This window comes from Lytechinus variegatus, chromosome 16 (genome assembly GCF_018143015.1).
Source record: "Lytechinus variegatus isolate NC3 chromosome 16, Lvar_3.0, whole genome shotgun sequence".
Lineage (NCBI taxonomy): Eukaryota > Metazoa > Echinodermata > Echinoidea > Temnopleuroida > Toxopneustidae > Lytechinus > Lytechinus variegatus.
The window spans coordinates 4,086,855-4,101,793 of record NC_054755.1 but is presented as its reverse complement, the minus strand read 5'-3'; the positions used below and the strand labels follow the sequence as shown (position 1 = coordinate 4,101,793).

General features: G+C 35.9%; 1 protein-coding gene across 2 annotated transcripts; it reads left to right on the top strand.

Annotated features, from left to right (window-relative positions):
- Positions 1 to 2,443: 2,443 nt before the first annotated feature.
- Positions 2,444 to 13,871, top strand: LOC121429729 (dynein light chain Tctex-type protein 2B-like). Of its 2 annotated transcripts, XM_041626927.1 has the most exons (6): positions 2,448 to 2,523; positions 2,640 to 2,881; positions 4,364 to 4,497; positions 5,454 to 5,523; positions 8,284 to 8,347; positions 12,268 to 13,871. In XM_041626927.1, the coding sequence occupies exons 2-6, from the start codon at positions 2,787 to 2,789 to the stop codon at positions 12,313 to 12,315; spliced, it is 411 nt and encodes a 136-aa protein (XP_041482861.1). In that variant the 5' UTR covers positions 2,448 to 2,523; positions 2,640 to 2,786; the 3' UTR covers positions 12,316 to 13,871. The 2 variants fall into 2 exon arrangements, with proteins under 2 accessions (XP_041482860.1, XP_041482861.1); XM_041626926.1 differs by having other exon boundaries at positions 2,444 to 2,881.
- Positions 13,872 to 14,939: the final 1,068 nt, after the last annotated feature.

The window sequence follows — 14,939 nt, the reverse complement described above, 5'->3', positions numbered from 1 at the left end:
ACAATCAGTATCATCAACACCACCATCATCATGATTACCAACATAACCATTATCATCATTATCACCAATGTCACCATTATCGTGACCACCATCATCATCATCACAACCATCATCATCACCATGGTCATCATAATTACCAACATTATAATCATCATTATCAACATCATCACTACCATGATCATCACCATCATCATGAACATTATCCTCACAACCATCATTATCATTATCACCATCATCATCATCAGCACCACCACCATCATCATCACCATCATCATCATCATCACAACCATCATCGACACCGTCATCATGATTACCAATCATTATCAACATCATCACTACCATGATCATCATTATCATCATCACCATCATCATGACCATTATCCTCACCACCATCATTATAATCATCACCATCATCATCATCATTATCAAGATGATCATCTACATCATCATCACTAATGTCACCATCATCATCGTCACCATTGCATCATCATCATCACCATCACTACCACCACCATCATTAGATCATCATCATGATTACCAACATTATCATTATCTTCATTACCATCATCATCATCATCAAGATCACTCATTATCATTTAATTATCATCACTGTCAACACCACTAACATAAGCATCGCTATCCTTTTCCCTCTTCCTAAGATTTAAAAAAAAATCTTTTTCAGGGCCTCCTTTCATTCACACATTGCATATCTGTTGTTAGGTCTATAGAATCCAAGTTTTGATATTGCTGGGTATTTTACCAACTGCTTTTTTTTCCATGGCTCTTTTTCGGATGCAAAATCACTCTGTGCACACATGTACTTTTTTCCTGCTGCCCCTCCCACCTCTAGTTCAAGTGCATATCTTCCTCATCATCATGTAACCAGCGGAATACCGCAAGGGAGTGTCCTCGGACCCCTGCTTTTTGTAATGTACATTAATGATCTACCAGATCAGATATTGTCAAGTACTGTTTATTTATTTGCAGATGACACCAAGTTATACAAGCATGTAAAAAATGACAGAGATGCTGAGTTATTACAAGCGGACTTAAATCGTCTAGTTTCATGGTCAGACAAGTGGCTATTAAAGTTCCATCCGGATAAATGTTGTGTACTTACAATAGGTAAAAGAAATGATGATTCCAATGACTATACAATGACACATGATAATGCCTCACATAATCTATCACAAGTTGAAACTAGTAAAGATTTAGGAGTGATCGTTGACACAGAGCTTAGTTTTGACCAGCACTTTCAGTCAAAGATAAATAAAGCCAATAGGCTAATGAATCTTATTAGGAGAACATTTGTTTATCTTCACAAGGAGAACTTCTTGCTCCTATACAAAGCATTGATTAGACCTCATTTGGAGTATGCTCATGCAGTATGGAGTCCATACTTAAAGAAACATATTCAAGCAATAGAAAATGTACAAAGAAGGGCCACTAAGTTGGTACCTGAGGTTAAGAACCTCCCATATGAACAAAGATTGATTCAACTAAAACTTCCTACATTAGCTTATCGCCGTGCGCGAGGAGACATGATCAAAACATACAAGTTATTTCACAGGTATGACCAGGAAGTAGTGCCAGATTTGGGACAGGTGCAGGGGCCTACCAGGGGTCATGATAAAAAATTGTACATTCCGAGGTCAGTAACTGAGAAACGTAAGAATTCCTTTTACATAAGAATGAGGAAACCTTGGAATAGCCTAAGTAATGAATTAGTAAATGCACCCAGTGTCCACAGCTTCGAGAATGGATTGGATAAGTATTGGAGATGTGAACCTGTGAAGTTCAAGTTTGATGCTGACCCACCAGGACATGACCCGGCCAACCTAAAAAGGAGACAGAATTTGGAACTGAATATAGAGTCTTAGACTGCGTTCAGAAGCATCCATAGGTATCCATAGGTATCATTTTCCTAAATTCTAGCTCCGCCTCCTCATCAGCATGATCAGCTGGTATAGGACGAAAAGCATTGTCAAATTATAATTTTCAGTCAAAACTTCTGGAGAGTTTTTTTTCATTTATAAAAAGCTAATAATTTTTTGTGGCACCAGGAGTAAAATAATGCTTACCGCATCCCTCTGTATCCGAACTTGCAGTGGAGGAAGACATGTCCGCTAAACCACCTGCAATGCACTGGCACAAGTTGACGACACCTCCACCCGGTCGGTCCTCCACAGACACGGACTAAGCTAGCTGGTCTTTTTATCCATAGTACACAGATCGTGCCGATATTTGATCCAAAAAATTATTTCGGCGACATCTTTAAACACTGTAGGCGATGGCAGAACAGTCAAATACTAATGACAGCCTTTATGTATCCGATATTTTGGTTCCAGATGTAGCATGCCTTCCATGTCATCTCTCGTTTCCCATCGGTAATTAATTCCAAAACAAACCAATTCAGCTGATCGCAATTCTGCTATGCTGCCATCTATTGTCAGAAACATTTTATTTCAGCCAAGAATTCTTCTGAGCTGAGTGAAAATTTGTCGGACAGGAGACATCAAATCTGTTTGTTTTTCACCTATTTTTCCACATTTTGACAGACCTGACGAAATTTGTTGAAATATCCGTCAGCTTTGAACCATTAATTATCATTTGGCTGATTTATTTTCTATTTGTAATAGGTTAAACTGGACTTAAATGGGGCGAAACCCGTCGTTAGGTTTCATTGTTGACATGGGTTACGAGCTCTCGTTCTGACTCGAGCAGAATTTATTTTCAACGTTCATCAAACATCAAATTTCTACAGTGCCACTGATCAGTTTATCAACATGACAGAAGTGGAAGAGAGTACAGCTAAAGAACCGGTCGAGGATGAATCTGTGGCTCCGAATACCTACACGATCCGCCCCAATTTTCTTAAGAAGTAAGCTCAAGTTAGAAATCTGATCCAGTCCCATCTATTCATTCTCATGTGACTTGGTCGTGGACTTTTGCATTGGATGGGGGTCGGGTGTCCGGACACTATATTTTTGAAGCCTTCTTTTTTGTCTTTGGATTACACTAAAAATATTAATTCAATAGGTGTAATCATCTCCTATTTTGTTCTAATATTTCCTAACATTTTGTACTAAAAACTGATGAAACTTTGCTTGTAAAGACTAAAAGTTTTCCAAATGACTTTCTAAAAATGGATCGTCCGGACACACAACAACTGGGTATATCATATGTGACATATGAATGATGTGAGATTTTGGGGTGGATGGCACTCACACTAGTGCGAGGTTGATCGCATTTGGCAGTGGATTTCTAACTAGTGGGCCTTGTGTGCTGCGACGCCACTTCCATGACTTTTGGCGTCCAAAACACCAGACTTCTAAATTCTATGCCCATGGGCATGGCTTGATTTTTCTGTGCGTGGCGGCATGGGGGGGGGTTAACGCAGATGTTCAAGAGAGATTACCCCTGCAAATCTTTACCATAAATCTTATATTACATGACATCAGTAGATTGTCATTGACATTATTCATTAATTAACAGCGAGGTGCCATGGGCATGGTATGGCAGAGTGGTCTAACTTGGGGCTTTTTGTGCCGGACTAGACACTGTAATAAAACAGTATTTTTATCTAGAGGTCTAACTGTTACATTGTTCTTTTTATCTTGCATAAAAAAAAACGAAAATGCTTCATGCATAAATTGACACCAACATGTGCACATTTAAAAAAATATGTATGTATATAAATATTTGAGATTCAATAAGTTAGACAATGAATAGTCATAAACGAGTAGGAGTACTCCCAGTAGGCCTATAGAATGAGGCTCATATAAAGATTAGTACCCGCTGTCATTCACATTTCAAATGTTTTATAAGAAGCTAAATAAGTCTAAATGACTCCCTTAACCTGCAATGCTACTATTGCCACCTGTAAGGTTCCACAGTTTGTCATTAAGACAGGTGTGACCATCAAGGTCCTTCATCACAGTCATTAACATCAAGTTTTTTGACACGTATGGCAAGGAAGGAGGAGACTGGAGAAGATAAATCATTGATTTAATTTGCTTTGATCATATGATCATTATGTTAAGCATTGTGGCCCAGTGGATTAGTCTTCTGACTTTGAAACAGAGGGTCGTGGATTCAAATCCCAGCCATGGCGTAATTTCCTTTGGCAAAAAATTTATCCACACTGCTACACACAACCCAGGTGAGGTGAATGGGTACCCAGTAGGAAGAAATTCCTTGAATGCTTTTTGAGCACCTAAGCAGCTCAGCTAAAGTCTGAGTAATAATAATAGCAGAACTGCTGGGAGAACAGTTTTCAGAACTGAAGTGGCTTCCCTGGGTAAATATACCTACTTGTATATCATTATTATTATTATTATTATTGACTCTTATTTCCATGTAGATTTCGTCCTGCAGCAGTCAAGGCAGTCATCCACACGGTACTTAATGAGGAGCTTTCAGACAAGCAGTATAGTGCAGAGGAAACAACAGCCTGGTGTAAGCTGATCAGTGAGAAGATTAAGGAGAGATTAAAAGGTACTTGGAGGTGTTCCTACCAAGACTAGAAATACAAACCATTCCATGAAATTGATCATGTAACTCCCAAATAATCGGCAAGAGAATATCACTCTTTTTTAGCCATTCATATATGTGTCCCACAATGAATAATTATGAAATTCAAATATGTTGAAGTTTATGGACTGTTTCCAGAGTGTGGAGGGAGTATACATGTAGGAAGATCTCAAATCTGAGCTACATGTAAATCCTGTTTACAAGTATACAAACCAATCACATACAAAATCATGTGTTGTGTGATTTTTAGCAATTTCATGTCATTTTACTATATTCAAATTGTGGTCCTCAAATGTTAGGATCATGAGGAAATTCATTTCTTATGTATTGTATTGATGTAGGCCTATATCATATATTCTACTATCTATAGTGGCCAATGAATATTAAAAATTCGGAGCAAAATCCATTCAGCTTGGCTGCTGCTTGGGTGATTGTTTTCAAGGTGGTATGGGCCAGTATTGGCCTGGTGATAGAATTGCTGCCAGGCTAGCAAAATATGACATGTTCAAATACTGCTGGTTTCACCAATTTTTTGTCTGATTTATTTTACAGATCAAATGTGCAATCTTATTCACCGAAATGTTTGAAAATTTGAAAATATTTGTATGAATAATAAATAATAAACTGTAAACACTATGTACTTATTTGATATAATATGACTGCATTCATGAATGAAAAAGTTTTTTCACATGAAAGTAATATGAGTAGGGCTCCTTGGATTTTGCAAGAGCACCAAGTACCGACGTACATTTATCTTTTATTTAATGTCCCATTTTATGGACTAATGGAATGCTGGATTAATCTTTTTTTCTTGAGAGGGTGGGTAATTTTGTTCTGGCCCAGATTTGTTGAATACGTGTGTTTGGTCTTTAAAGAGCTTAACAAATTAATAATATATCTTTTCCTTTTTTCCTTTGCAGAATTAGAATTAGATCGTTACAAGTTTATCATCCAAGTCGTTATAGGTGAACAGAGAGGCGAAGGTGTCAAGTAAGTACTATAGCACCCTATTCCGTGTAGATGGGGTCAGTGACTTTACTCTTTAAATATTCCTTACTTTGCCTTTCTTAGATCTTGCCACTTTATCCTGGAGAAAAAAAATTATTTAGTCATGCCAGGAAGAGACAGAGAACAAAAATGATTGTTCATCTAGAAGAATTGCATTTGTCTTTATTAAAGTCTCAATTAGAGAAAGTCAACGAACTTTGAATGGTATCTGTAAGAGCAACAACAGCTGTGATGAATACCCTTTAAAAGTGCAGAGGCATTAAAAACATACACCAATGACCCCATCTTCTTGCTACATGGGGAAAAGGTACATCAAAAGTTCAGTGATATATAATTCTTGATCCAATCAATAGCTCTTTGCCAGAGAAAACTCAGGCCAACGTCTGGGAAAAGTGTATCAGACTGCAATCAGATCAACAGGTGAAAATAAAGTTTGTTTTTCACCACTGCTGTACAATTAGAAATGGGAGAAATTGCTATTTCACTTAAATTTTTATTATTGATATTTTGATATTAGTATACTATACCCTTTTGTCATACTCGGAACATGCTAACAGATACATTAAAAGTCAAGGTACATGGTGTTCTTGCATTGACAATTGGTATAATTTGCTGTTATACAAATAATTTAGCTTGGTGCCCTTTTGCATATTTTTAATTCAGCTATCAACAAATTATTTGACCAAAATTGCCATCAATCCTTTAAGATAACTTTTGTAATTTTTGTTTATGTAAAGTATTGATTCAGCCCTTGATACCAGGATGTTACCTGAGCACATGGTATGCTGATTGAAGTTGAATATGAATAAAGCTACAAATTAATCATTACTTATCCCCCCCAAAAAAAAAAATAGTTAAAATAAATAAACTGAAAATGAATGAATAAATTACCATTGATAAACAAATAAAGACAATAATTCATAAATGGGTTAATTGATAAACAAATATATTAATAAAAAATTAAGATAACTGAAATTAAAACTCTGATATAGGGTGATTCCATGCTGTGCCATACAGGACATTTTGACAACATTTTACATCTTTTTTGACACAAAAATAAGAATATTTTCTTGATTGATGGTGATCCTCAAATAATAGGCCTACATGTATTAGAAGGAGAACAATAATCAAGACTTCTTAAACATGACTCAATTACATATCCTTTACAAATGGTTTGAAAAAAGTACCATGTCATACGCGACACAAAAATTACAGAAAAAATAAAAGAGAGAAAAACAATAAAAACATGGAATTGCCATAGATGGCAAAGAGAATTTTCCTTGTAATATCTTGCTGTCAAAGGTAGCCTGAAAAAACTACTGTCACTATCGTATTGAAATGAATAACAGGGTGCTATATTCATTACTGCCGAAAACTTACATGTGGTTGTTTTTTTCAGATGGTAGTACAGTTGCTTTTGTTAAATAACACATAGCTTAGGGGGAACATACTAATAATATTCATATGATGTAGTAATAAAGAAACCTATTACCTTTTAATGAGTTGAACTGATTGAAAATTGATTACTGTACAAAAGCTTTTTCACCCTTAGACTACATAAAGTTTCAATCACATTAAAAAGATTATGAGTCTGGTACTTAATTTGCAGACCCTTTTTATTAATGAATTGCTTCCCATGACACCGCTCCATGTAGACAGTCATCACTGACGCATCATTCATTAGTTTGATACGGTCCACTCATCAGAGAGACATACCATAGCTTCTTAGCCAATGAAAACTGAGGATTTCACTGAATTTGCCAGTGGCTAGTATACATGTAGTCAAGACACAGGCCTTTCATGAAACATATTCATATAGCACTGTGTGTGATGTAGGCCTGCTTAAAAAGATACTCATAGACCAGTTATTGGGGTTTAACCCACAAAACTCATAAATAGTGTTGTATACTCACATCTGAAAAGTACAGTCACAATTAACTAATTCGCTTTAATGTTCCAAATTTCAAACAAGAATATGTGTACGACTTACAAGCTTAATAGATTTATTAATGTTTAAGATGGGGAGTAATTAAGTAATGTCTTTTTCAATTATTTATTATATCCATCACTTCTTTCCATGATTGTGTCATTTTTATCCATTCATTCATATTTCTATCAATCAATCGGCTGTCTTTGTAATTTGCCTTCAGTATCTTAGTATTTTAACCTGTTCAAAAAAGTGTTCAGTTTAAATTTCCATTTGTACATCACTATTATGTATACTGAGTGTCTGACTTGCTAGGGACCTAAACTAAATATTATTCAATGGAAATACTGAAGTCCCACCACTTCCTATTATCTCCATTCTTCCTGTCATTATAAACTGGTGCCTTGACGTCACAAAAGTGGTCAATTTCCCTCAAAAAATACATTCCCCTATTCATTCCATTGCATTTGAAGCATCTCCATGACGACCCGGAGGAAGTTAGCATACTGAAAGTACAGACAGAATAACATGAAATAGCCATCTCATGATGACAAGTAAAAGACGACTTCAATAATGAATAATGAAATCTTTAAGTATTCTGAAGATGACATATAGTTTACAAAAATATTCAATGAATTTTTGAACATTTCAAAGTTTCAGCACACCTCTTAAATTCCTAATAATGATAATATTAATAATAACTTCATTTGTAATCTAGTTGCAAAGCACTAACTCCTAATTCTATAACCTCCCTTTTCTTTCAATGGTTATTTAAATTCTTATGTTCTGTGTTGTATTTTTCATTTTATTTTCAGGATGGGCTGTAGGTGTTTCTGGGATTCTGATACTGACAACTATGCACAGGATATATATATGAGTGTAAGTCACTAGCTTCTTTATTAGTACTTTTTATTTTTTTGTTTTAGGGTTTTTTTTTATAGGGAGATGGTGTGGGTATCCTGAGTTTGGATGACCTCCATGAGTGCTATGGGCATTTAACCAAAGTAGGAGAATGGTCAGAAAAGGCAAAGTGCACCCAAACAAGTTGATTTGAACAGTATTTTGTAGCATTGAACAGAATATACCGATGTTATAAAGATGGATATAGTACTGCTATATGTGCAGAATAAAACATATCATTTTTAAATGTTTTCACTTTCCTGATATATTCCTGCATTATGATAATGGACCTCTGCGTCCACCAATCCACAAACTATGATACTGAAAGGGGAGAATAAACTATTGAAACTATTCATTTGGGTGCTTTTAGACAAACCCAGTCACCAACACAAAAGTAAATTTACAATAACTTGTTCTAACCTCAAAATACTCAATAATTATTTTCCGCATTGGTATCCATGATAATCAGATATTCTTCGGGTGAATTTTTCAAAAGTTATGAGCATGTAGAAGACGAGACACATGATTTAAAATCACTGTTCAAGTGCCCACTAGGGTCATACACCAAATGTCATTGTGATGATGTTATTAATGTTCACTCTGCAAGATTGCCTGGTATTTTCCGATCGGGCAATATGGGGAGGGAAAATCTCCCAATTAGAAAATGTTGGGTATTCTCAGTTCTTGTGTAGGTCAGTAAGCAGCTTTAGTAACTGTTTAGACTGCATCCTTGCACTTTGAAAGCGTTGTAAACAAAAGACCTTCAAACGGAGTGAAGAGGAAAAGAAACATCAAGAACAATTGTCCATTCTAGTAGAGTTTATAACAATTATTCTATGAGTCATACCTAAACTACAATTTCAATAAAAGGAAATGGAATTTTATGAAGGCTATATAGGGGTGGGAAGTTTTGCATATATGGGTACTATCATATTTTACACATACAAAGTAGGACAGATCATGAATATGGCATACAATTTCATCTTTGTTTGTATTGTGATCTCCTAAAGCCAGGGGACCTTTTCATAAAGTTTTTAGAGTTATACATGATTTTACAAATGATTGGCTGATGGCAAGCCGTGTCAGTCTTTTAATACATTCTTATCCCATTGCAATTATGTTAAATAAACACTTGTTGTTAGTTGAAGCCATGTACACCATTTGCCTCATTTTAAATGTTGTGGTTAGAAAAAAAAATCACACTTTGTTTAAGAATGATGTAAGAATGTGGGGCTCATATTTCATTTATTTGTAAAGTCATGGATATTTTTGGATAAACAGCCATCAGATTGTTCGACTGGGTATACAAACTTAAAGGGGAATGAAACCTTTGGAACAAAGAGGCTTGTGTGGAGACAGAAAAATCAAAGAATAAGAATAAAGAAAGTTTGAGAAAAATCGGACAAATAGTGAGAAAGTTATGAGCATTTGAATATTGCAATCACTAATGCTATGGAGATCCTCATATTGGCAATGCGACAAGGATGTGTGATGTCACTGATGAACAACTTTCCCTTTGGTGGACTATAAAATACCCTCAAAATGTCTCTTTTTACTTTTTCTTATGATGATACAAACTCTTTATCCAAGGTGTATTCTTAAAAATATGTATTACATGCCCTCATGTAGAAAGAACACATGATCTATGGATAGATGTGATAAAAGAGGCAATTCAAGTGAAATATATACTAAAGTAATGGGGAGAGTTGTTCACAAGTGACATCACACATCTTTGTCGCATTGCCAATTTGCTATCTCCATAGCATTAGTGATCGCAATATTCAAATGCTCATAACTTTCTCATTATTAGTCCGATTTTTCTCAAACTTTTGTTGATCTGTTTCTTTGATTTTTCTGTTTTCACACAAGCTATCTTGTTCCAATGGTTTCATTCTCCTTTAATAGATATAATTATGGGGTATCCATTGATTATTTAATTTTGTTATCAATTGCTCTTTTAATTTGCAGTTTTCCCCCATTATTGCTTTGTTTAGAAAATATATCAAACAAAAGATTTCAATCTAAGTCTTATTTTCTGTTTTTTTTATTTCACTTTTATATGGAAGCTTAAAAGTGCCACCGAGATGTTGAGATAATTATCTCGGGAAGTCGACATCTTGATAGCAAAATATAAGATGACGAGATCCTGGATCTCATCATGTTGACATCTTTTAGAAGAGATGATGAGATGACGAGATCCTGGATCTCATCATGTCGACATCTTTTAGAAGAGATGTTGAGATGACGAGATCCTGGATCTCATCATGTCGACATCTTTTAGAAGAGATGATGAGATGACAAGATCCTGGATCTCATCATGTCAACATCTTTTAGAACAGATGATGAGATGACAAGATCCTGGATCTCATCATGTCAACATCTTTTAGAAGAGATGTTGAGATGACAAGATCCCGGATCTCATCATGTTGACATCTTGTAGAAAAGATGATGAGATGATCTTGTCATCTCAACATCTCTTCTTAAGATGTTGACATGATGAGATCCAGGATCTTGTCATCTCATCATCTCTTCTACAAGATGTCAACATGATGAGATCCAGGATCTTGTCATCTCATCATCTCTTCTAAAAGATGTCAACATGATGAGATCCGGGATCTTGTCATCTCAACATCTCTTCTAAAAGATGTTGACATGATGAGATCCGGGATCTTGTCATCTCATCATCTCTTCTAAAAGATGTTGACATGATGAGATCCAGGATCTTGTCATCTCATCATCTCTTCTAAAAGATGTCGACATGATGAGATCCAGGATCTCGTCATCTTATCTTTTGCTATCAAGATGTCGACTTCCCGAGATAATTATCTCAACATCTCGGTGGCACTTTTAAGCTTCCATACTTTTATCACATATATTTTGAAAAATATGTATGAAAAAAGAGAGGAAAATTGATTTGATATATCAAGAACTTGTTTTTATTCAGTACAGTATTCCGCATCTATACTACTTGTACAACTATGTGTAAATAAATAGAAGAGAGGTATGTTCCCGAGAAAGGACAGATTACATGTAATAAACTGCTGTTAGGTTGATAATAATAGAACTCAAAGATAAACAAGGTTAACTGAAGTTTAGGATAATAATGGACTTGTTTATCTTTGTTGCCCAGCAACACCTGATGAGTTGTATTTGTACCATTGTTTTTTCCCTCTATATATAGGCCCTATGGCATGCTGTACATGTAATATAAATCCCCTTGAAGTTCACCGACTCTACTTCAATTTTTTGTTACCTTTACCTTAATTTAATCAAACTTTACAGATCAATTCAAGAAACTCCTAAAAACACAACTCTTCAGATTTGGCATTTCCTTTTTCTTAATCTATGTAAAAGTATTTGTATTTTAATTATGTGGAGTGTGTGGAGCGTCGTTGCCCAGTGGATTAGTCTTCTGACTTTGAAACATAGGGTCGTGGGTTCGAATCCCAGCCATGGCATCATTTCCTTCAGAAAGAAATTTATCCACATTGTGCTGCACTCAATCCAGGTGAGGTGAATGGGTACCCGGCAGGATTAATTCCTTGAATGCATGAGCGCTGAGAGGCAGCTCGAGCTCAAGCCGGGGTAATAATAATAACAACGCGCCTCGGAATAGAATATTTCTAGATAAATGGCGCTATATAAATGCCTATTATTTTTATTATTATTATTTTCAAATGCTGTTATAGAGTAAACTCTGGAGAGCATACTGAATGCTTCTAAGTAATTTCATACAGACCTACCTTTTGGCTCTGTTGGCTTTTCCAGATGTACAAACTCCCCCTCCATCTCGATTTGGTTGCCATGACGATGTTTCTTCTTGTTCCGGCCGAGCTTCTTCTTTAACCTGAGCTTCTTTCCTTTTTTCTTCATTTTTATCTTCCCCCCCATCTCTCCAGGATTCTCTGTTTTGTGTGGCGGCTGCATTTGGAGTCTTCTACTACTAGACTGATGAACGATAGGACTTCTAGAGAGAGAGATACCGAGTCTCGACCAGGGACACAGTCTATCTAGTTCCAAGACTTTAATTTGGGTCCAAGACCAGTGAGAAGGCCAACTTCCTGGATTCAGTTTCTGTATTCTGCTCCCAACTCTGAATTTTGAGACTTGTTGGAGATTTCTATTTTTTAAACAAAGAGAAAGAGAAAATTGTTATTCTGATTCTGAGAATTCTGAATGACACAGGAGCTTCTTATTTCTGTTTTAAGTAGATTTATTGGATGATATTTGAGGATCTTTTAAAAAGTAAAATTTTGTTTATACTTTAAATTTGTGTGTTCTTCTGTTCTAATACTCTAATGGTCTAGACAAGTGAATACCTCAATTTCAAAATGTCTTTCACCCACTTTGTTACCTGAAATTAATCAAGTAACATTATTTTGGATAAGATGTAAAGTATTTGTTAAAAATATATTTAGAATAAATAGAAATTTAGTGATTATTTGGGTTAAAATTGATGACATGTTGGAAATTGCACATAACACATCATACAAATGTACAAGAATTCATATGTAACATGATGAGATAGCCACCCCCCCCCCTGACCTCGTATCAAAAGTAGAGAATTTCTCTATTATTTATTACGAACTAGAAGGAAGCCTACTGAATCTAAGTGTCTTGAGTGGATGTGTTGTGTACTTATGCTCAAATCTAGTGACCATTCAGAGAGGAAATGAATGAATTGTTAGTTTCATATTTAATGTAAATATGACAGCCTATATTTGTATATTGTTGATTTGTTAATAGAAATTATCAAAGTGGGAATATCCTTACTTGAACACAACATTTTGCTTGCAATCACTTTCTGTAAAGCAAACTCAAGAAAAAAGGGCAGTTTCATAAACTACCTTAGTACCCCAATCTGTCCGTGTTTTTAGATTGTTATAATCACTTGTTTCTTACTTAATTAATGCACTTCGAATGGTTTTTGTAATAGGCTTTTTTTATTGATTTCATTACATGTCTTGAACTTTTTTTGGCACCAGGTGAAGATTAATGTCAGTTCATGTTTCATGTTAGATTTAAGTTGATAGGAGCCTTACTATAATATCCTGTGAGATCATCCTGTTTTTCAACTGTTAAGAAACAGACAATGAATAATATAAGACTTAACATGAAAATAATAATTACCTTGACCTGTAAATTGATTAAGATAATCTAGGTCAATCCCATTTAGTTAATACAGGATTAGTCTGATCATAATGGGCCCCTCCCTATTGCCATGATAAGGCTGGACTATGTCCATTTGTTCTATAAACAAGTAAATTTGTTATCCTCCACCCCTTCCCCCTCTCTATTTTTTCACAATCATTAGTTATATAAGTTTAGGTTCCATTTTACATGTATGGTGAATTCCTTATGCCATTCCACAATTATGCAGGTACACCCCCCTCACCTATGTCTGTTAGCTTGTATAATATGTGTTCATTATGTACATATAATTAAGTCAGATGATTGACACCTGTACATTTTTCTTGTAATTAAATGGTTCCTTTGCTACAGGCCAATCTGTGTTCAGAAGTACAGACTGTCTCAATTATGTTGTTTCATGGAGGTACAGCATATGTACCAGGGGGGGGGGCACTTACATTGATTTACAAGTGGATACCATGCCCGACCAGAAAAACACGTAAAAGGATGTCTTTTTTTAAGATAGGGTGCGTTCAGTACGTAATGTAGCGTTGTGGCCCAGTGGATTAGTCTTCGGACTTTGAAACAGAGTGTCGTGGGTTCGAATCCCAGCCATGGCGTAATTTCCTTCAGCAAGAAACTGATCCACAATGTGCTGCACTCAACCCAGGTGAGGTAAATGGGTACCGGTAGGAAGTAATTCCTTTAAAAGCTGTGTGCGCTATGAACGCCTAGCTTAGCCGGGTAATATAGGAGCGCCTTGAGCACCTAACAAGGTGGATATGTGCGCAATATATATACCCTATATTATTATTATTATTTATTAATGTGATAAGGGTGTCAAAAACACTAAAATAATGAAAAGAGGGTATCTATTTTGCTAGGAAAGCTACGTGTTTAGGGTAAGATTTGCTGGGATGATAAAACAAAATTAAAATGTACGCCTTTAGAGTCTGGTTTGCGCGAGGTGTGGAAGGTGGGGCCGTACTAAACCAAATGGTGTGTAAAGGTAAAACCAACGACCAACGGACCCATGACATAACAATAAAATATCGCTGTACTCGTTTAGGGGTTCATTTCAGGGAATTCTTGCCAAGAGTATTGTTTTGTTTCCAATACTTGTTAAGGGTAGGGTTTCACACACCAATACTGGTTAAGGGGTGCATTTTCAGAATATGGAAAATGCGTGTTTAGGGTGCTTTACGAGACCCCATGGTCGCGCATGGTATCCACTTGTCAATGGAAGTGCCCCCCACCCCCCGGATATGTACACGGTTGTTGCCATGGTTTGTATCTACTTGGTGTAATTCTCAGATCATGAATCACCACCATGGCTAAGCCTGTTTGGTCTATCTGGTCCATTTACCACTTCAAATGGGCTTACTGACATTTAGTCGATGCCAAATGGTCTAATTTTCATTTCATTTGCATATGTGTATTA